General features: G+C 40.2%; 1 protein-coding gene across 10 annotated transcripts in view; it reads right to left on the bottom strand.

Annotated features, from left to right (window-relative positions):
• The window catches only part of rgs12b (regulator of G protein signaling 12b), a 46,268-nt gene that overhangs the window by 20,589 nt on the left and 1,056 nt on the right, over positions 1–24,623 (bottom strand). For all 10 annotated transcript variants that reach the window (XM_085277838.1, XM_085277836.1, XM_085277837.1 and 7 more), the window contains exons 2-5: positions 23,213–24,508; positions 22,842–23,081; positions 21,617–22,591; positions 16,264–16,383 (exon numbers count right to left, since the gene is read on the bottom strand). In XM_085277838.1, coding sequence (XP_085133964.1) covers positions 16,264–16,383; positions 21,617–22,591; positions 22,842–23,081; positions 23,213–24,274 — 2,397 coding nt within the window. In that variant the 5' untranslated portion in view covers positions 24,275–24,508. The remainder of the gene's footprint in view (positions 1–16,263; positions 16,384–21,616; positions 22,592–22,841; positions 23,082–23,212; positions 24,509–24,623) is intronic.

Below are 24,623 nucleotides of genomic sequence, written 5' to 3'. Positions count from 1 at the left end.
TAAATCATTCTCATATTCTTGCCCTCCGTCTCGTTTCCTCAATCATTCCAGTGGTGTTTCCCTTCCTCTTTTGGCAAGTCCGGGTCATTCCTGACAGCCCACAGAGAACGATTGGGGCTTTTCAGACATTCCCTCTTCGAGTTCCTTTCTCAAGCCTCTATCTGTAGAGATGATATGTAGATGGAAAATACTTCAATTTAAGTAGGATACTCTCAAATGTATATCCCACTGTAAGGAACAAATGTGCTGCCAGTTCATAGGTGCCACGTGTGCTACTTTTAGCCTCCACTGGTTTCAGTTATTATCACATCTTCTATAATGTAGGCTGAGGATCGGTTTCTTACAGATATTAGTGGGCCTTTCATGTGTATTGTGGTGAACGCACTGATAAGATCAGCAGAAAATGACACAACTTTAGAGACTGGTGATCACGATTACAGTTGTGGAGAGCTTGTTTGTTGTTGTTGTTGTTGTAGGAAAAAAGCAGAAACTATGTGTAGGATGTCAATTCTGGTTAAGCAAGACAGAGCTGCAGATAATGGTTCTTTCTTATTAATAAATAACACATTACATCTCAGATTAGAATCTCTTATGATATTATATTGCATAAAAGCCCATTTCTGTGCTATTTTGGACAAAAAAACCATTTAGATACAAATCTACCTGACTAGTATGATATCTGCATTTAGTTAACATTTTTATCTAATGTTCTCATTACAAGTGGACAAACTGAAACTACAAACTTCATCATATATATGTATACGTATAGTATAAAGCTAATCTCATCAACAACGTGTGAGAGTCAAAAACAATGGAAAATAGAATTAAAAAGAAGATGAAATTACTTGCAAAACATTTAAACAATACATTTATTTGAAAATGCGTCTGTGTTATAAACTGTTTAACCAATTTAGGGCTGCCTATCCTAACTCTCATAGGTTGAGAGGCAGGCCAAGTCTGGACAGGTTGCCAGTCTGTAGCAAGGTTTAGCACAGACAGACAACAATTCATGCTCATATTCACAAGTATGGTCAATTTTAGGATGACTAACAAGCAGAAAAACCGAGGTCCACACAGAAAGGCTCTAGCTGATTGATGCATTTAAACCCACTGATATGGTGAGGTGACAGTGCTCACCACTGCGGCACTCAGAGGTTGGGATATTGGTGACCGATGACAAAACAGCCAGTTTCTTTTTTTAAAATCCTTGGTTGTCCTGTGGAGTACTAAGAACACAAGCGAAATAAAAAAAGGAAAGAAAAAATGTCCAGTCCAGGTGGAATCCCCCCCCCCCCCAAACAAAACAGCTTGGTAGAGTGCCCCACATTTTTAAACACAGTTACTTAGATAACTTAGTGAACTAGATAACAAGGTGATGGCTTCAAATTGTTGTCAAATCCCTAGAAACACAAACATGTTCAATTAAAATCCTAAATTTTGAGAAGCTGAAGCTAAGAAATGTTGTTTAATGTAACTTTTTATCATCAGTTGTTGATGTTCTTGTTGACTCACAGATGAATTTATACTAAACAGTCGATACTGGAAAACAACCATAACGAACCACATCACGACTTTGATCTGGAAATTCACAAAAATGAATGTTTTCGGTGAAAAACTTCATAAGCTTATTTTGGTATTCTAGGAAGCCATGTGCACTGAATACTGACACAGTGGAAGGGTTGTAGACCGTTACACAATGATCACATCACTGTGACACCCACTTTAACAAAAGATAAAAGCTGAATCACATGATTGTGCAACATTTAGTGGCAACACACCCTGGTCTGAACCAAAAATTCAAGGCTATGTTTTTATTAACAGTCATTTCACGTTTTTCCATTTGATGGCTTATCGGGACCTCTTTAGAAGAGAAAAATTGGATTCATACATAAGACTTAATTACCTTCAGTAGGAACAGGGTGTGGTGTTGTGACTCTGTCATTCAGTAGGTTACATTACATGGAGGTTGGAAAGTATTTTTTAGTCTACAGGTCAAAACTTGTGTGTTTACCCGCATTATCCTGCTTTTAGCTCCTTGAACACAAATTGCCACCTTGCAGATACATGCCTGGACTGCTTATGCTGTGTGTGTGCATCTGTGGCTGTTTCTTAAAGGTGAGAAGCAAAAAAAGCACAAATACTTTGTTAATGTACTCAGGTATATTATTGTACTTGAGTATTTATTGTTCTGAAAACTTTTATTTTTACTACCTACATTTGCAAATGAATGCAAAGTATTTCCATGTACTAATATTTTATTATTACATTAATATAGCTTTAATTTACATTGCATAAAAATAGATCATATTAGAACTGTCGTTTAAAAAGTTACTTTTTACTTTATTACATTTCAAAGTCTGTACTTTTTCACTTTACAGAGTAAAGAACAGAAGTATCTAAACATCTGTCTAAGTAAAGAATATCTGTGCTTTTGCCGCCTCTGCTGTTGGTGGTTATTGCTTGCGGAGGTCCAAATCCTTTATTAGCTGTGACTAGCGTGGAACGTATGACTTACATCATCTGTTATGAAGCCTGGACGTCGGGTTCAAGCTATGACTAAGCACACTGTACAATTTACAAATGCTCACTTACAGGGTCATAATATTGAAACTTCGAATGTAATAAAAGTCTCTTTAAACAACCTCAAGTTTCCGAAACATGCCCTGTTTACGTTTGAGCGTTTAGGCAGACGGCAGAAAAGGACATTCTGTTTTAATGGATGACACACAGAGTGACCAGTAGCACTTAACAAGGTGAACAAAAATGTCTATCTGTGGGAGAAAGTGTGAGGGATAACATATGCAGTCGCACACACAAAGACTAGACTGTTTGTACGACAGGAACCTGTTCCTGGCTCAAACACTGGAACTTAAACGGCCACCCTTGGAAAGGAAAGAGATTCTACTCTTAGAGTAAAAGATGACAAAAATATAAAAGAGTGCTGATCATGTCTTGTGATTTTACATCACTACAGGAGACCACACCCATAACTGAACAAATGAAACATACACACGAACACACACAGAGATTCTGTCCATAAAAGCTGATTTAGAATTCATAACACAGATTTTCAGACTGCACACATTCATAAACACACACATCCATCTGAGGAGGAAGCTGTTGGGCTAACAGTCTCAATGTGTGCGTGCCACTGTGTTTACTTTTAAATATGAGGTGAATAGTGGCTGCCATTTAGAAGACCAGAGTAATCCTGCCAGGACGGGGGCTGTGAGAAAGCCTAGCTTGAGCATAGCTTAACTCAAGAGAGGCAAGGATGGAGTGAACAAGCTGATTAGGTTGTAATGTTTCAAACAAAAGTCAAAGAAAGGGTGTGAAGCTGTGAACATGAGCAAGAACGTCTTCCATGGAACCTCTGGGTTAGTATCAAATTTAACAATTTAACCAAAAAACATATACAAATCAATAAATAACACAGAGTAGCTTCTCTGAGTTGCCTATATCAACATCCCTGCAAATATGTATCCTCTGGAATTCTAGGATAAATCCCTGCAGCGCACTAAGAAATCAATATCCACTCTCAATGAAAGGAAGGAATGCGGATAGTGTTTGTTTCCCCACAAAAGAGCCACACAGGAGGTGTGACTCAGAGGCTGCCCCGGTGATAAATTTCTGTTTTACTTGGCTTGATGCCTTAAACACACTACTATCACACAGACAAAGGAGGAAACATGATGTAAACACATATGAATCTGACTGAGTACCCCTGGCTTAACACCTGCAGACATGTTCTCACAGCTGGCAGTTGATGTGCTAAATTAAGCAAACTTCACAAGAAGTGAGACTTCTGACTCAGCTCACCATTCCACTGTCTTACAGCTGTTATCTCTCACTTTCTTGAAAAAACACAAGACCAAAAGAGCCTACAAAAAGCAGATCTTTTCCGACATTTTTCACAGTCTCTGGCTTTGTTTCTACTTCTCTTTCTGTCTGCCTCCTGCTCTGGCTCAAAAGACATCTGGCTTTGAGAGGAAGAGAAGCAGCCGCCTCAAATTTTTGTTAGTCTGTCTTACTTTATCTCTATGCAAACGTACCACCACCAAACCATTTCTTTTTGAAAATAACAGACAGAATGACTTGTTCATTTTAACTTGTACCCTGTTCCTTTCCCAGGAGTCTTTCCTTATTCTGTCTTCATTCATATCCTGTCCCTTTGTTTTTCCTCAGCTGAAGGTAATAGATTCCTTTCCTCACCGTGTACCTTGCTCATGGTAACGGTCCCATTTTCCGTTTATCTCTCCCCGTCTCACTTGTAGCGAGCAGAACAACACTTTAATGAAGTGAATGATATTTACACTCTCGGTTTCTTTCTCTACCTTGTTCCATCCCTTTGTAAAGTATACAGAAGACAAATCAAAACCAAGACTTGGTTATTGTTTTTTATTAGTATTATCAAAAATGGTTTTAAACATCAGGTAATGTTTGAATATTTAGTTAAGATGCTTCTATGAGCATTGATCGACAAATGAGTTAATAACAGAATTAAGACTCTCCTTCCACTCCTTTCACTTCCACTCTATTTAAAAAAAACACTGACTAGAAGAGCAGTTCCTCTGTGAATGCCACCTGTAAAGCACTGTGTGTGAACGTGTGGATGCATTACTCACTGTATTGGAGTTCCAGACCCGCTTGAAGGAGAGCCTCTTCCTGAGGCTCATCCTGCTCCCCTCTCAAAGAGGAGGAAACCCAGTGACTGTTTAATCTACATAACTGAACCACAAAAACACAATCACTCATGTGCACTGACGGAGTTTCTTCAGGACCTATCTAGGACTTGAAATCTTTGCAGACAGCTAACTTGGATGGAGCCATAACTCAGCAAGTCTATCGCACACTCACACCTTAGAATTAGCTTCAACTGCCTGTTAAAGTCGTATTAAGACACTGTTAACGTCCTTTTCCTCTCTTACAGCACTCTATAGCTCTCCCTCTTTTTCCCACACGCTGAGCTGACAGACTGACTAGGAAGTTCCATTCTCTCGCAAACACACGCACACACTGACACACACTCACACGGCTCAGTTTCCATAGTGACACGCCCCCATCAGGCAGCAGTTACTGAGAAGGGGAGGGAACAAAGGTCAGTCTGCCAATCATGTTGCAGCAAGGCCATTACCTCTCCACGCTTCTCCTGTTCCTCCCTGTTCAAATCAAAAACAGGCGCAGGTATGAGAAAATTCAACTTCTCGTCTGGTCACAAGTATCATGAGAAGGACAGAAGACTTTCATCTCGAGCAGCTGCTTCAAAAAGAGATGATTGGAAGTTCTGCAGGTCTGCTAAAAGGTCAAGTGAAAGCAAAGCACTTCACAAGACAGAGTGGCCTACTTCTGCGCACAAACACACACGCACACATAAACAAAGACTGCAATTGAACTTGTGCACATGGCCTTAGGCCTACCTCACTCCCCCTAATTTCCTGTTTTGTCAGAAAGAAAGAGCGTCTCTTAAACCTTTCCTACACATCAACATGATCTTTTTTTGGTATCACTGTCTTGATTGACTAACTGACTGATGACTCATTTCTATACTCAAACAACACATCCACTGAATGACTGTGTCATTTTAATTTGCTTGGAGTCCAGCAGACAGTAGCTGGCTCTGTGTTACATTGTGCTAGCAGTGTTTGTGCGGTGTGTTTATGTCACACGCATTGTGCAACCCATTTTCTTTTCTTCATTAAACAAAAGAGCTGAATATGAGAATACAAATGTTACCTGTGTAGTGTGCAGTGGATTCACAGCAAAGGAAAAAGTTAATGAGACAAGCACCTTTACCTAATGATTGATTTGTAGTGCTACATTAAATCTGCAGCATAGACTAGGGATTAAGTCTGTACCCTACACTGTAGCCTGACATCCAAGCACAAGTAATGGCAATGCAGACTGCAACAACTATGTTGTTTGGTAGTAATAAGCCATGTAAACACAGTATATTGACTTGCACAAGGATAATACCTCTGTCATACAATTGAATTGTGTCTAGCTTGCTCATTAGGTTAATAAAATCTTCATAGCTCTGACTACGTACATACACTCGGTTATAGTTTGGAAGTCTTCTATCCTCTCTGCGTTTCAGTAAAAGTAATTGTTCAAGATTTACTAGCTCCAAGTCCAACAGTTCTGATTAATGCAGGCACAAAAGCGCAAAAGTATAAATGCAAACAACAACATCGTCCATTACATATCAACGCACTACTATAAATTACACTTAAACCAAACATTTCCAATATCACCAGCTATGGACTAAGAGTCACAAAGGCAATGACAAGATCAAGATTCTTTTAATCTTGATTATTTAAAGTAAACATAGACAAACAGTCAAAAATGAATGCAAATAATAGTTTGCACTTACAAAACAAACTAAAATAAAATGAACACACAGAAAATATAGTTGGACTTTTGGTAAATTTCCTCAATACTGTCGAAAAACACCTTTATGTAGTATTATGATTTTTCTCATATTTTACCCTTAAACAAATAATCACCATATTACAGTAAAATAAACTAAAAGTACCACTAAAAGTAACATAAACCAAAATGAAACAAGCAATAAAAACTGCCAAACTTTAACAACTGTGGTCTGAACACAATTCTCCCAATACTGCACAGAGTTCACATGTTAAAACTGTTTATTTTTTAATGACAGTTCATTAACATCTGGTTTATGAGTTCTACATTTCTTCTTTACAACTATGGACTGGGTTTTAATGTTACGGAGAATCCAAATATCCTTCAAAGAGTTTTTTGTTTTTTTTTAAAGCCTTGTCATTATTTAATATTTGTTTTGGGTTTTTGTACTTTTATCTCAGGCTCTAAAATGTGACACCTCTCAAAAAAGCACCAAAAAGCTTGGCTTCACCCTTAAAAATAGTAAGACGACCAGTAAACAGTAGAAGCTATGTTGGGCCCTATGCCCATTACATTTCCTTCAACTTTCTATGGAAAAAAAAAAAATTTCAATGACTACTGGCCCACAACAGGACATTTTTCTCCTTTCTTTTCTACGCCACAAGCACCATTTGAGGCCATAGAGCGCAAAATGTTGTGCCATATTGTTAATGTTAACCTTACACGTCCCTGTATCATAGCAACATCAGAGATGGCTCCAGCACTCAGTGCCCCCACGACCACTCTACACACATTGACAGAGAAAGGCTGAAGGTGCTGCCAAGCACTAATTACCAGAGCTTTTAGTGCTAAAGGAGACTGCCCAGATGAAGTCTAATTTTTAAAAACGTTCAAGTTTCTCTGGTTCAGCTGATTTTATTAAATGCACCACAAACGCTAGTAAAGCCAGACTGATTAAATCCTAGCTGTGCCATTTGGGAAACACCTATCTGGTCAGCCACACATCTTTGACAACAGGGAAGAACCATGAGTAATGATAAGAAACCTGTGCTCAAACAAATCTCTTAACACAAGGGAAGAGATAGGTGGCAGGGCGCCACACAGGAAGAGAGGGATATGACAAAGTTTAGGTTGGCTAAATCCGCATCCTGGTGATAAAAGGAGAAAGAAAAAAAGAGCAGAGGCTGAGAGAACAAAAGAACAAGGAAGACGTTAGACAAAGAAATGTCGCATCTCTCACTCCTCTCTTCATCCTAATTCCTATGGTCGAGCAAGCAGCATTTTTCCTTTGTGTGTTCTCCTCCCTAGATAGACCCATGCTTATCCAACACAGAAGCATGTGAAAAGTCCTTATTAAGCACACATTTTTGCACTTCTAGAGTAAAACAAAGCTTCTTACACTGTCTTCGTTTAGAAACATTTACATTATTGAAATATATAACTAATAGGGTATTATTTAAATGTGTAAACAAGTACATTTGAAGACACGCTGCAATCCATTACTTCCAAGTCTATGTTCCATCACCAGGTTTAACTGTCTCACTGACCTCTTTCAGTCTTTATAGATGCAGTATAGTGAAATACTGCTGTAAAATACTTCAAGCCTACAAATCTTACATCCAGAAATCCAGAAAGTAACTGGCATGTAAATTCAATGTTGCTGAATGTTTGGGGAAAAAGGCTCATTGGGGTGATAACGAACAGCAAACAGGAATTCAGTTGCAATCAGAATCAATCAGCTCAGTTACAGACCATCTTTATTAAAGAGAACACATTTTATTTCCTGCTAAGAAGGGTTTAGTTTGGCATCTATCCATTTGTTGCCCTTTATTGCAGACAATAACCCAACATTGCCCCCTGCTGTTGCCACTTAGGTAAGACAGAATTCATACTCAGTGTCAATCTCAGATCAATCAAAGTATGGAAGCGAATCAGCTAATAATGAATAGTGACTGCCAGGATTATAAGATACAGTGGAAATAAATGAGGTTAAAATCTATTTAAAGGTAGAAACGTAAAAAAATATCTGCTTTATGAGACAGCTGTGCAGTATTTGTACTTGACGCACCATTAACTGTGCATCTGTTCCTTTTGCAAACTGCCTAATGTTTCCTTTGAAAGCTCACTCTTGAAACTGGTGACTTTTAGATCTTTTTTTAAGATGACACATTTTTTCAGTTTGGTATTTGAATTACAACGACTCATGTTGCTGTCATTAAAACTGCAAATATAGGTAGTGGTAAACTGTGATTCCACTGACTGAAACACTTGTTTAACAGAGATAAAAAGTACAGGTTCAAACACTGTTTTCCTATCATTTTATCTGCATTTTTTGACAATTTAAGTTAACAAAACACAATCTATCGACTGACTTATCACATGACACAGTTTGACTGTGCTGATGTGGTAAACTGTATCTGGCACTTGTTGAAGATAAAAAAGAAACACTTGTGTTTATTTGAAAGTGGAGCTGCGTCTAACATGACTGCTGGCCTCCTGCGGTGTTTCATGTACAGGAGCAGTGTTGATCTTGTCTCATTGTCTCGTCATCTGATTTTCCTTCCCTAACACACTCTGCTCTCAGGGGATATCACGAGGAACAACACACACAAACAGTCACTTTGAGAGTACACACAGACACACACAGAAAAATGTGTGTGCAGGTTCTTATCTCTGGGTGTTCTTTTTCACTTTTTTAAGATATGAATGAGTTTTTTTATGCCTGAATGTGTGTGTCTGTGCTGTGTGTGCCGGGTCAGAGGCCTGGCAGGCTGCTCTTTTCTCACAACTGTGTTTAGTGAAATTATGCTCTGTGCTGCCTTCCACCACAGTGTCAAAACTCCCTGACAAAAAACTTAATATGTGTACACACACTCATACACAACCACCGACCTGTTAGGGCAGCGGTCCCCAACCTTTTTTGCGCCACAGACCGGTTTATGCCCGACAATATTTTCACGGACCGGCCTTTAAGGTGTCGCGGATAAATACAACAAAATAAAACTAGTACCGGTACCGAAAAAAAGAAGATTTATTCATAACACACATGAAAAGACCCAGGAAAACCAAGTTAACGATAAAAACGATAACAAAATAACGCTGAAAACCGATAGAAACCCTGAAAACTATACAATTCACACCTGAGCCTCAACTCTCGCGGCCCGGTACCAAACGACTCACGGACCGGTACCGGTCCGAGGCCCGGGGGTTGGGGACCGCTGTGTTAGGGTACATAAATACAGAATCACTGACAACATAACTGACCCACTACCTTTATACTTTGCATAAGAGGTGGTTTTTGCATTGTCTTTTTGCAACACAGTGGACATTTCTTAGAAAACGGCTTTAAAAAACCAATTTGATGAATGGATTCAGAGGACTCGAGAAAAGAATCAACAGGTTTTCTTTTACTTCAACAGAGCCAAAAGGAGCCTGCTGATTGGGTTGTGCATGATCACATGATCTGTCATTCCAGAGAGAGCCTTCACAACTAAACTCTGAGTGCATTAAATTCATTTTAACTTAAATAAATATGTTTTGGATGCCGATAGTGCCTAGAGGCCAACAGCAAAATAGAGAAGTGTCAGTAAACAGGAAGTTTGGCAAGGCCTTTCATAGCAATTACCAAAGAAAGATATGATTTTATGACTCAAACTCACACAAACATCCATTTTTATTTTCAACTGAACTTTAAGCATCTGTTCCAGCAATACTGTTCTGAAAAAGTCAAGATTGTGTAACAAAGCTATGATGCTACAAATGACAGAAGCCAGAGAGCCGTTACTGGGATTAAATATTTAGGATGCATCTCGCACACACTTGCATAGATTCCTTAACAAACGCACGCAGCTCGTTTACTCACAGGATCAACTGCCGTTTCAGAATCCGCGCTTGAAGTTTGCTGCTCCATGAAGGAAGAGACAAGTAATCCTCAGCACTGCATGTGAGAGCTCCCCTCCGTGCACATCGTCATCAGCTGTTGAATGTGCGTGTCTGCGCAGAACAAGTGGCAAAGCCCGATGGCTTTGAAATGTCCAAAACGCTACAGAATGTCGCCGTCGCTAGATATGGTTCTCTCTCTTATCCCCCCTCCTCCTCTTCTTCCCTCTCTATAGTCTCCTTTGCCCTGCCTCAATGCTCTCCCCCTCCTCTGTCTCTGCTTTTGCACCCACCCTTGTATAATTTCTATTCCACCCACACTGCTGTGGGCAGAGAGGCACGCACAAACACACACTTGAGACAAGTGCGTAGGCAAGGCTGCGGAGGGAGACCCCTTGCCATTAAGGAACACACCCACACATAAAATCAGGGTTGGGATGAATGTGTTACAACACATTGTGCTCTTCTGTCAACTGTTTAGTATGCCCCACGCTTGTCTGGGGCGTGGAGAGTAAACTGACATTCACGATGGCGGAGGGGAGGGCAACAAAAAGCAAAATAGGGAGGAACACACTCAGTGTTTTGCAGCAATATTTCCATTCAGCTGACAGCTATGACTGGTGTCTGTTGCCATGATTAGGTTGTTTATGACAGTTGAAAAGTAGCTGCATTCCTCAACGTGCCTTGACATACAGTGAATGTACTTGCCCTATTACCCCACACTCATCTCTGCTGGTTTTCCTCCACTTGGCCCAGGGGTGAAGACTGAGAATAAAGCAACACCTCGCTCACACTGATCACTGATAAAAAAGTCAAATGCATTCAGATTCAGTCTACTGCAGAACAGGATGTTTTCTCATTTAAAATCTATACATAAAGTGTTCTGTCAAAAACACATTCTGGTGCAATTTGAATAGAAAGATAGAGTTAGATTTTTGGACAACTACATGAAGTTCATTTTACAGTTCAGAGCTTTTATGTTTGGAAACTCCACCTGTACTCGACCAGCATTACACATAAAGTACACCAACTTCATGTGTTAGTACAGGAGACGAGGCATGTGGCCCTTTTACTGATACAAATTTGGGATGGGTAACTGATTCTTTAGACTTACTTAAACGTGTGTAGTGTCAATAGCAACCTTGTAACTAACTGATCATCAGAAACTGTGACCACCTGTATAAAAGCAGAGATTTTGATAGTCTAGGGCATTCAAATGTGTGTTAACACAATACCACAGTCACCTAACACCTGTAACACCTAAAGCTTGGCCAACAAACAGCAAAATAACCTCCAACACATCAGCAAATCTATAACAGAATGGATGAAAATTAAGAACCAAGGTGCTGCAGTTGCCCATTTAAAGTCCAGACCTCAACCTCACTGAAATGCTTGGATGGCCCTTTAAAAAAAGCTGTGCATAAACAAATGCCTGCAACCTGAAAGAAATGAAGCACTTATAAAGGAGAGTGGGCCAAAATTCTCCCACACTGATGTGAAAGTCTGATACAAACATACAGAATACAATTACTTCAAGTTATTGCCACTAAAGGTGGCTTTACATGCCACTGGGTGCATTTTACAGAGGATAGTATTGAGTCCTTTGACCGCTATTTTTTCATAACAAGCATTTTTTGTGGCTCTATACAGATTTTTCCCAAAACGGCTCTTTTGATAAACATTAGTAGTAAACATTAGTAAATGCTGCTGTCAACCCCTGAAGCCTCTGAAAACAGCTGTATAATATACTCTGTAGGGATAAAGGAAGCTTTCCAAAATGTGATACATTAACCCTAATCATGTCACCAAGGGTGAGTCTTGTTTCAACAGATAACCTGCATTACAAGCAGGGCGTGGAGTTTGAAAGTAGTGGGAAAGAAAAACCCGGAGAAGGTCTAATGAAAAATGGTAGTTGCGTTTTTTTACATTCCAGTATAAAATTGTTAAACAAATAGAGGTCACTTCTTATTCCTAGCTTTGATTAATTTTGATGTTTTTATGAAGCATTTTATAATTTTGTGTTCATCAGCCAGATGTTATAGACACAAAAACAACATCTAAAAGGATGATAAATTAAAGTAACTAACATGTTTGGTCATAAAAGGCATTTCAAGTCTAGACCAATAATAAATGTTAATACATTTTGAGCACTGAGTCTTTGCTACGACAAGTAAATCACGCTCTATGTAAGCTAAGATTTTAATTCATCTATGTCATAGTTAAGCACAAGGATTAAACCAAAAGCAAGACTTGATGATGCCTTATCCTTATAAAGATAAAGTTAATATGTGGCTTTATTCTAACTATGCTTAATAATAAATTTAATAGCAATAGCACTTTCTTCTGCTTCATTGGTGATCATTTGCTGAAACAAATATAGATAATGCTAATGTCTTAAATGTAATAGAACACTAAAAAAGACAAAAACCACATACATTAAACTGAAATAGCCATCTGTCAAGAAATGTCCATCTATTAAATGCCCAGTGTTCAGAATTGCATATAGGATATAAATAAAGTTTTAAAAGAAACACTGTAGTTTCCTCTGTAAAACTGCATTCTAACTTCAGTTAGAGTTATATTGAGATTTCAGGAGACTTGCATGCATTCTACTTAAATGACCAAGTCTACAAATTAAATAAACAATTGTAAGTAATGCAGAAAAATGCTGACAAAACAAATAGAAGACATTTCAATATTTTGCTATGTACACTTGATGATATATACTTGTCATTTGAAATACCCAAATTTTACAATACCTTTATAATATGCATTAAAAACTGGCCTGAGCTAACAGATAATAAAGCTCTTCATTTTATTTTATTAGGAAGCATCAAAATGATTTAATATTACAGCACCAGTTACTTCTTAGATTTAATAACACTCCCTGTTTTTGTGCCACTGGGATTTTGCTGGACCTGTCTTCAAGCTCAACACTGCACAGTGGAGAAAAATCTCACCTTCTTCCAACTATAGTTTTCTTTCAGCTCATTGTGCAAACAGCCACAAACGGCCCATTGTGAGAATTGCTTGGTGTTTGTGCATTTATTCTGAAACATTTCTTGTGACCGTTGTTAACTAAGTTCAATCGAGTACACTGCAGATTTCAAACCTCCAGGACCAGTTAAAAATGATGTGTTTGCTTTGAAATGGTTGACTCAGTTAGAGTTAGGTAGCTCTTTTTTTCTTGGTTGGTGATGGTTTCTAAAATAGCTCTCTGTGGTTTTAAACATTAGTATTCTGAAACAAAGGTCTGTGTGTACTATTCAACACGTTCTTTAGCGTCTGTATGTGTGTGAGCGTATCTGTATATGTCTAAGAAGACAAAGAAGTTAAATGCCTAACTAAAGTCCCACTAGGAGCCTGACACACTGAAGTCTGCAACTTGTGTGTGGGTGCTGCGCGACTGCGTAATAGTTAGGCTCTAGAATCAGATCTGTCACAAGACAAGAAGGGAACTAAGAGGCAGACTGCAGGTTTCCACCAATAGCAGTTCTCCCAATGTTAAAGAAGGTGATCCAGAGCTGCACCAAAACTGTTCGTCTTTCATCCACCTCTCTGCCAAGCTTAATCACATTCTTTACTGGCAGACAAACAAATGGACAAATGACACTAGTAAAATCATATTTCTCCCCCTGACAGATGAATACGAAACGAGCCTCAAACTCTGTCTTTTATTTCTGCTAAACGAGCCACAAACGTGCCTGCTCACACAGTCTGAAAGCAGCTCGAGCAGCACATCTAACAAGATCTCTGATAGTTGTGTGTGTGTGTGTGTGTGTGTGTGTGTGTGTGTGTGTGTGTGTGTGTGTGTGTGTGTGTAAATATGCTTGTGTGTCACCGATTTAAAGCTGGCATTTGTTTGTGTATTTTCATGCACAGCTCTTCCTGCATGTGTGTATATACACTGTGCATTTGTGTGTGCATTTGTATGTGTGTGTGCTTTTGTGTTGAGGCCGCACTAACGAGGGGAATGTCAGCTTGTTGCTCATCAGAGCTCGTTAGAAGTGCAGGCTAACACTTAGAACCCCATTACCCCCCACCATCGTCACCACACAAACACACACATACACACACACACACACACTCCAATCTCTCTCTCTCCTTCCCCCTCGACACAACACAAAGCCCTCTCTGTTTGTGGACATTACTGCATGTGCAGCGAGTGAAAAAGGCCTAACGACCGGAAGAAAAAGGTGGAATAGAGAGAGTGGGAGGATGAAGGGGTGAAGAAGAAAAAGAAGAAAAAGAAGAAGAGAGGAGCCCTGCCATTGGAAGCTCTGGCAATGGGACATCTACCCCTGTGAAGCTCATACAACAGTTGCCAACTCAAGTAGCAGAAATTCTACACTGCTTCCAATATCATCCTTGATTGTGTATGGTTTTTACATCGTAATCTGCTCTCAAGAGCCTGTAGGTGACGTTTGGACTTTCCATTTCGAATGCAAATTAAATATAGTTTGAAATGAACCTGAATAATAAAAGTGTGAAGTTAATTTGAAGGCTCCAAGTGTCTACTAATAGACTTTCGCTTTGAGGAATTCGATTCATTCAAAAGATTTTTCTCATTAAAAAAAAAAAGAAAAAAAAAAGAAAAAAACCACACACACACAGCAGCTTTAATTTAGCTAAATAATGGTCTCACTGTTTAAAATACAAGTCCTCCACCTTAACTGCAGGCCCGGGACCTCTGCGGTATTTAACTCCCAGTCGTTTTCCCTCTTTCTCCCATGCTTCCTGTTGCCATCTACTGTGCTGTCCAATAAAGGGAAAAATGCCAAAAATGTCTGTTTAAAAAAAAACTATCACCACTGATGCAACAGTGTGGGATTTGCTTATCTGCTCCCACGGTACCCCAGTCACCACTAAACGGCGGAAACATTAAGCTGTCCTCTGATCTCTATCTTAGAGCCAAAGCTACTGTTAAGAATTTTGGTGGAGGCAGCAGGACTCTACCGTGGTCTTGGCAACCTTCACGCAGACACACGTAGAGACAAGTCATGATGACAGCAACACTCTTTTACACTGTTATCACCAGGACAGTTTTATGATTCGCTTCCAGAAATGGAATTTCATAATAAAATCCCACCTTAAGTTATACAAACACAACCTAATACAAGTAATAATAAGTCTTTGTATCTTTCCCATCTAAGTCCAAAAATAGCAATTGCTGATTTTCTCTGTATTAAATCCTGTAAATAGGGATATTGTTGGGCAAAACTCATGGCTTTCAAATGACTGGATACTAGGTCATTTCTTGAAGCTAAAAGAAGCGCAAAAGGCTAATTCTTGCAACAGTGTAGCAGTGCTGTTATTTTCGCAGTTTATATTTAAGAAAACAAACAAAAGAAAATCATTAACTTGTCCCTATGACAGAACAGAAGCTTGATTTCTTTTTCTTGGAGAAATGTAAAGAGATCTTCTTCTGTTGCTTACTGGCCATCAGAGCTTTCAGAATCAACAATTTAAAAAAAAGCATATACAATCAGAATTTGATGGGGTCTAAGTGTCCTTACTTACACTCCTTGTGAACTTGGTGAAGCTCTGGAAACTTTTAGGTGGTAAAAAGCTAGAGATTGCTGGTGTGTGTGTTATTTTGACTATAGATCCCTCTAACTTTTTTATGTAATGTAATGGAACCAGGCTCTTATTTTCTCTTAGGGAGGGGAACAAATTAATGTTTCTGCTTTATGTTTATTTGAAATATACCGATGCATCTTTGTGGTGTTACATTTTTAAAATTAATAAAAACAAGTGAGTACAAAAGATGGCTCTGTTCTTTACTGTCTATGTTGCCATGGTGATATGAGAAGATGTATCAGCTTGATGCATCATGTGAGCATGTATGGAGTGCATGAGCTACTCTTACTAGAGACAGAGGCAACACCTGAGCCTCAAACATGACAGTAACACAGTAGCCAGTCTGACCTTAAATATTGCAGTAATGTGCATTACTTGTTGGTACACTTGTGTTGGAAAAGGTCCACGCATATAGATTGTGTGTTGTATATATGCTACCTCAAGATCATCCAGGGAGCGGGCCAAGCTGAGACGTTTGGAGCGTCCAAAGGAGCGCCTAGCTGAGGAGCGCTGCTGGAGAGGTGGGAATCCCATGGTCAAACCTCGGAAACGACCGCCCTGGATAGAAAAGAAACACACCATCAGTTTACATTCATATTGTAGACATTTTATTAACTAAAAAAATCTTTGTAAGCATGTCCATCTGTTCTTGCCCCATCTCAACAACTGTTTATTAGATCTACTTAAAACTTGGCTGGTCTATTGCTGGCACTCAAGAGTAATTGCAGTGCAAAATACGAGTTTATTTGGATGACTGATTCTCATATTTTTGACAAAAGCTGCTCTTTGTTTTACTCTTTCGCCATCAGTAACCGCTGCCTGCTCCACTCTGTGCGTAGGACGAGCTTACGGTGGAGATGTTAAGGGTTAGCGCTAATCCTAACAACAACCAAGGCCTAACTTTATTTAAATATTCTATTCTGCTTCCTGGTTTATTTAACGTTTAGATTTGCTTCGTGCATTCTTACTGTACTTGCTTTAGCTCTCAGTTCCTAGCAGCTTTAGAGTTTCAGTGTTCCATCACCCTGTGTCCTTTGTATTTAAGTTCATGTGTCTGTATTCCCCATTTAGGTTTTGCACTTCCTGCTTTATTTCCTGCGTTAGTTGTTCCTTGTGCTTTGCTTTTAGATTGCATCTTTGTCTCATCTCTTGTGATTCAGTTAAACCATTTCTCGTTCTCCCAGCTGTCTGCACTTCCCCTAATCGCCCTTATGTGTATATGTAGTTGCTGTATTCCCTTTGTCAGAGTGTTTCTTTATAGTTTATAGTGTTCCTCTTTTGGACTTTTGTTTGCCTTTTGGATTACTGCTAACATGCTTATAATAAACAGCTCACTTTAAGTTTATCATTGCCTACCTCCACATATTTGCACTTGGGTCCTCTACACGACAATCAGTCTGCATTTCCTTTAGAGTATGAGAGCACCAGTGGCTAAAGCAGCACGCACACATAGACTGGCTTTCTTCACAGCCTCATTGTGAACTGGCACAATCACAAGCACACGTACACATTCAAGGAAACTATCTTCATATTTGTCATCTGTAAACTATTCAGCAAAAGTCCTGAATCACCTCTTTTTTCTTTATATTTTGTTTCAGAGGAGCCAGACTTTCTGGTATTTGGTCTAGTCAAGGGCTTATATGCATATGAAAATAAAGTGTCTGTGTCTGCCACCACATTCTGCAACCACTTCACATTCACTGTCGAGTTTCTGGAGCTCTATTGATGTAAATGAACGCCATTCTTCAGAAAAAGATGCTCCCTCAACTCTTTTTATGTTTTGTTTTTTGTTACATCTTCCAGTGGGTTGAAATTTGGTGACTACAAAGATTAAATCATGATTTACTATTTTTTAACTCAAACTATTAAGTAACCCCTCACATTTTTGGGGGGGATGAGGGCAATCTCATCCTGCAAGAGACCATCCCATTAAGATTAACAAGCAGTTTCATTGTAGGGTAAAGGTGATCAAGCGGAACAACCTTGTATCAGTGTGCAGTGACCCTTTCCTTTGAAAAGAACATGTGGACACTAACTAGGCCAACAAAATACCTCTTATAGAATAACAGAGCTCATATAGTGACTAACCATTCAGGTTTTTACCCTAACACGACACACAAATAATGGTGAAATATTAGCACTAGTGTCCTATTCTTATTCATGAGAAATTTCACCACAGTTGATAGATGGCAAATATACTTTGTAGGTGACTGGAGGACAGTTTAATAAAAAAAAATAAAAAAAAGATCATCATTATTATTATCACAGATTACTACTGTATGTAATCATTATCATCTGTTAGTTAACCAACTATGATATGTATTCTGTCAAAGATAAAAGGGAAAGAATGTCAGTTTATCTACAGTTTACATCAAATCTTCCGAATGATATAATAATATTAGATTTCCTTTGTTTTTTGGCTGAACTTTAATTGGGTTAATCAGAAAATTTCACTGAAATTCCTTCCATGATGTGACCTGAGGCATAAGTGGGCAGGCTGCATACCACATGGGCACTAACGGCCTAAGCACCAAATCTCCAGGTCAGATTGCAGCTAGTTGGCCTACTCATTGCATCTCAGTCTTCTACATTTTCTTTCTATATTTCCTGACTCTTACTATCTTTAACAATATAAACTTTAAAATAAAATGTAAAAAAAATATGCAGCACTCTAGATTTCATTCATCCAGTAAAAATATATCTGTGATTTCAGCTCTGTTGTTCCAGCCGTCATAACGGACTAAACCTTCCTAAGGAGCTCAGCACTACTAATGATAACTATAAAAGGGCACAAAACATTTGTATTACCAACATACACCATATTCTAAACTGCCATATTACATACAGTAATAAAAAGTGGGTTTTTTGGCTCCCTAAATCGGCACTCAGTCATTGAACGTTTAAGAAACCCAACCGTGTCTGCACATGCACGGGTTGCTGTTTTTGAACTAAATGTTAAATTCCACATGTTACACGGAGGCGTGTGCAATCCTGTGATTTTGCATGCAATACCAGAGAGCACGTGAGTCAAATGCACAGCCACAGAGGTAATACAGAGACACGCAGGTACACACAAACAGTACTAGCAGAACTCCTCTTGAGCAGCATGATGTGCTTTTGCAGTTTACTGTAGCATATTTCACTGACATCCCTACTAAGTGTAGTTCCATGTAGTATTTATTATACCAAGGATACTTAAAATTGTATAGTGTTCATAGGAACACTACATTGGAAACCCACCAATTAGTGGAATAAAGTTAAAACAGCCAAGCTGTTGCACTATGCCATAAACTGCCGCCTAAAAATAACCACATCAGGGTCGTGAACATTTATTATCCAAAGCCATTAGACAATAACGTAACCACTCTGAGTGCTGTTAAAGAGGAGAGGAAATTAGTGCTGTTTTGCCTTCACAAGTGTACAATTAACCTTTTAACAACTGTTGCTCTTTAATCCTTTGAGAACAACAATATTCTGCCTTCTTTCTCTTCTCTTACAAATTGCATCCGTCTACTTTTCTAGTATTATAAGAGGACGCACACAATCAGTGGCCCTGTGTTGATTAATGAGTAATTAGCCAGTGCTGACAGGCTTCAAATGCAGGTAGAATCTGACTGGCTGCTTAGGAGCAGGTCTCCTCTGCATTTCATCATGCGATGACCAGTGGTGTTGCCTGGATACTGAGTCACTTCTGCATTTGTGTGTGTGCGCGCATGTGTGTCAGACAATGCAGATTTGAACACTTAATGGCATATGCAGACACAATCATTCTCACAGGACCTCTGTATAACCAGTGAGATTAATCCAAGTTTCACTTGTAACTGCAAGAGAGCTTAAAGCCAACAAAAAGGGGGATTTTTGGAGAAGCTGAGATTTAGGTTGAAAGGGAAATGATAAAGTGTCGATCTGACTCACTGGTGCTGTGGTTGTTTTGGGCGTGGTTGCGCCAGAGCCTTTCCAGAGAGAAGAGAATGTGAAACGACTAAATTTTAGTGGAAAATCCACAGCCTTTATCTGCGTAGCTGATCTTGACGCCCTCTCCCTCATACGCACACTCATAAACAAACAGATGCGCTTCATGTTTACAACAGCACTGCTATCAACATAAAAATAACAAAAGCAAAACCAGACACATGTCCTGTAAAAACAATAACAATGTGAACAAGTATAATTTGAGCTTAAAATAAAAACCTAAAACATCCCAAAATATAGATTGTTTTGTTTATGAATTATAGTAAACAGCAAACTGACTGATATTTTTCAGTCCTTTTCTACCTTAACAAACAGCTCGCTTTTCATTTAAGCTCTAATTCGTGTACACTCACTAGGTCACATTTATCAATATTCAACTGTTTGTTTTTAAATCTAACAATCAACACAAACTTATTGTAGTAGTATTTTCTGTTACTGAGTCAATCATAATCATAGATGAACAGATTTTTATCAAAAAGTCGTGAAAGACTTTAAAAAGAACTGATTTTTCTTCTTTTTTTTTTCGATTTTAGCTGAAATAAGTCTGCAGAGGTTTAGTTAGTGAAACAGTGCCACCATGTGTCAAATATTAAGAGTCAATTAATGTTAACGCCTTACTATGTTACATGCAATAGTTAACAAGAAAAATGAAAACAACAACAGTCTTACACAACTGTATCTGTTTTGTTTTTTGTTTGTTTTTTTGGCTTACCATAATCACCACAGTATCCAAAACTCTGCTTCTCCAGTCCGGGGACATGGTTCATATCCACCTTCCTGCCTCTGTCTTAAACACTTACTCTGGTTGTCCCTTAGAGTCCCTGGGACACTGTTTTCTAAGATATCTGTTGGAGGAAGTCCCAGCCTCCTTTAGTATCAAAACAACTATCTTCTGTACGTTAATATAATAATACGCAACATGTAGATGTAGGCAGGCATAAGTGGCTGTTTTCTATATTCGTGCATGAGCATTTCTGTTCACAAGCTGATTAATACTTATGGAATCTAGTCAGGCTGGATATGCAGTATTGTACCTTTTCCTCTTTGCATTTCCTTGTCATTTTCTGAAAACAATGATCAGCCCATCTACTAATATATATATATATATATATATATATACACCAACCATAAAAACAGGAAGTGTATTGTCATACAACAATGCAACCAAGCTATTTTTAAAATTATGCCAAATAGATAAGAGGATACTACACAATTACTTCACTAAACCTTAAACCTGCTCTGCTGTTATGCTGTTATGCTGTTAATGCCATTACAGTGGAAAACAGGTGGTTTTCAGGTGAAGGCAGCTATCTGGCTAATGCATAATAAATGATCTGATACTGGAGCAGTGAGGGATAAATAACATATCAATCCACTTGCACTAAGTCTAGGGATAGAGCCAGCTGGGTGCTGTAATTATCCAGTGACTTTCAAAACAAGTTAAAAGTTTTGTATCAAAGTGAAATGATACTTTGATCACAGAAGGAGTGAAATTCTAGGCCTTGAGAAAACGATGCCCACGTGGATTTATAGCCTCAATAAACTGTCGTTTTGAACAGACTCTACACAGAATAAATTTCAACAACAGAGATGTGCGATGGGGGATGCCAGCTGCATACTGGGCTTCTCATCTCGCGGTCAGTTTTAACACAACTCTCCCAAAACCTACAAACTGACACTACACAGCACTTCAGGGAATATCAAAAAGTTATATGACGGATTTGGTTATGTAAATAAAATGAATAAAGTTACACAAAATAACTCTGTTTATCCAGAATTTTACTAAATGTAATACTTTTAAAACTTTCTTAAAACATACCTTTTTCTCTCCCTCCTTGACATTCCCTCCTCGTTTCTTCTCTTTTTCACTTCTCTCGGCTCCTGTCCGCTCCCTGTCTCCTGTACCAAATAACTTCTTAGCCCACTCATCTTTCTGAACAGCCAGCCGGTGGGTGTGGGGATGTGACAGAGGTGGAGGCTGGCTCCCTCCAGGTGGTGGCAGGTGGTCTCCAGGCACCAGCGGGGCGCGATAGCGGTCGGCTGGGATCTTATTCATCGGTGGGGGCAGGGTGCTGCAGTTGGCAGATGACCATCCGTCAGTGGATTCTGCGTAGGATTCCTGATCGCTGCTGAGGCCCTGGAGGTGGCTGTGGTGGTGCTGCTGACGCCAGTCTCTCAACACATGGACTGGTAGCCACCTCTGCGGTTCCACCCCTACTGCTCCTCCAGCCCCTCTCCATTCTCCTCCCCCAACAGCTCCTCCCCGCTTCCCTGATGAGTAGTGGTGTGGGTTGACCCCTCGTGAGTGCCTGACAGGGACATCAGGGTGAGATAAGGGGAGAGGGTGAGGAAGATCAGCCAGGTGGGGGTCATTACGATAATGGCCATTTCTCAGCGTTGGAGGAGGTGGATGAGAAGCTGCTGCTCCCAGAGTGGGACTCCAAGCCTGCTGCGATGACGGTGGGCTGTCCCAGTGGCGCGGCCCAGAGACGTGGTTGTGATTTGGAGGACCTCCAAGGTCAACTAAAAGCACTCTGTTGCTCTTTTCCTCTGGTAAAAAGTTGCCAATCCCACTATCGCTGTTGCTACTGGTGCTGTGGTTTTGCTGGGCATCGTTGTCTGGGTCATGGAAAGCACGGGCGCGAACCCCTTCGATGTTGTCTCCCATGTCCCGGTAAAGGACAGAAACAAACTGGAGGAGAGGCTGAGAGCTGGGTGGGAATTCCAAGCAGCCACCTGTGTCTGGGTCAGGGGTACACTCAAAGCCAAACCTCCTGGCAACACCCAGATGGACCTGAGGAAGTAACAGTTACTGAGAGTTTGTCCTAATGCAATACAGAAAAAGTAGCTGCTAATAAATCTTTGGCTTACAACCATCGCTTCGACTAGAACAAATTAGGTTCACCAGATTTAAGATATATGAGTAACTTCTTGAGTACTTGATCACTGTGTTGTAATATTACCCATGCCATTAAAAAACAAAACAAAAAAACCAGACATTCTGCAGATATTTCCTTCCCATCAGTTTAAATTGTAACGCTTACTTGGTGGTGACACAGATCTGGGTCCACAATAAACACATGACAAGAAGTCCTTAAACTCCCCTCGTCATCTCGTGCAATGCTGAAGTGCCTATCATCATGGTCGTCTGTAGCTTGCATCGTTACCAGTCCGAAGAATCGCCGGTCATCGGGACAACATGCACTGAAGGCTAGTTTTTCTGCAGGATAGGTGGCCAGGACCTGACCTCTGTCACTGCACAGACGCACACTGTCATGCATAACCTGGTAGGATATAATTAATGCATGTTACCAAACTTGATACCAGGGAAAATATGGTTAACAATAATAACACAATCACATTAAAATTAACACAAGGGAAAAAAAAGAAGAAGAAAAAAAACCTCCACTCGCACCTTCATGAGGACCAATGAATGAATCTTTTGCTCAGCCCGGAGGCGCCTCATGCTCCCTCTGATGGCCTGCAGACTGTCACTTTCTAGATTTGTGCCTGTGGAGGCGAGCTCAATGGAGCCCAGATAGCCAACAATCATTCCCACATTGAGGATACCCTCACTGGGCTCTAGGCCCAAGTCGCCACCATCTCCATCATCAACATCCTGCTCTTCATGGTGTTGAAGGTGGAGATGCCGAAAGTCTGATTCTAGGAAGACCGAATCATCATTCAGAACTTGGGCCATCTCCTCTTCAGAGAGCAGGTTTGGGTTGCTCTGGGAACGTGAGGAATTCCGATATGCTGGGAATTCGGAATCAGACAGCGGACGTGGCTTTGACGAGGACGTACTTACTCCAGGTCTCTCTTTGTCTGAGCTGCTGGAGGAGTGGCTGGAGTTCTCAAAGATCATGTTAAAAATTCCTCCAGACTGCAGCTCTGCCACCACCTTCTCTGCCCGGTTGATGCCCAGCTGCTTAGTGTCCAGTTTGGGTTTGTACCAGCCTCCACGGGCTCCACAGCCTGACCTGCTGTTGTTGTTATTGTTAACACTGTTATCACAGAATCCATCCAACTCATCATCACTGGAGCATGAGTCCAGGTAGGATGCCGCCATTGTGTTGCTGCTATGGTGACGACCGCCGGCAGAGCGTTGGTGGTGTCGCCTGTGACGTTCTCCCTCAGCGATTACTAGTTTCAAAACACCAGAGCAGCGTCCGATCAGTTTGACCACATCTTCGTGTGACGCCTTGGAGACGTTGATGTCATTCACAGAGAGGATGTAGTCCCCGGAGCGCAACCCCACATAGTCAGCAGGGCTTCCTTTCAGGATACAGCTAAGGACACAAGGGCTTTGGCCTGACAGCGTAAAGCCATACCCTGTTCTCCCTCTTGCTACCTCCACAGCCCGTATACAACCCTGCTGAGACTGAGGGAAGTTCAGACCGCTGCCACCGATGGGGCGCCTTTTGCATGACACATCCATTTGCCTGGACATTGTGCCAGGAAATTTTCTCTTGTCCATTTATTCAGTGAGTTTCAATTTACATTTGTCATTGTAGGTCCCTAATCTCTACTAAAGCAAGAACGCAGCGTGCCTCCAACGTCTTCTCGTCAAGCAGCCCTGGCGTCAGATTGCTACGAAAAATGAGCAGCAGTTCAAAATGCAGCAGGTGGGTGAGAACCCAAGCCTCAGCCTTGGCACCACCTTGCTAGGCCTCCCATCCTGGTGTCACCATCTTTTCTCCGGGCAGGTTACCTAAAGTACAAAAGAACAGAACCAAATCAATCATGACCGATTTCTTAACCCTAACATGCTTAACATGTGGGCTTCTACACCAAATGCTCTTGGGCCCATGTAAAGTGTTCTATCA

Source organism: Mchenga conophoros, linkage group LG6, assembly GCF_057382185.1.
Source record: "Mchenga conophoros isolate Kocher_MC1m ecotype Shallow Benthic linkage group LG6, M_conophoros_male_GT1.1, whole genome shotgun sequence".
Classification (NCBI taxonomy): Eukaryota; Metazoa; Chordata; class Actinopteri; order Cichliformes; family Cichlidae; genus Mchenga; species Mchenga conophoros.
This window is presented reverse-complemented; position numbering and strand designations above follow the sequence as displayed.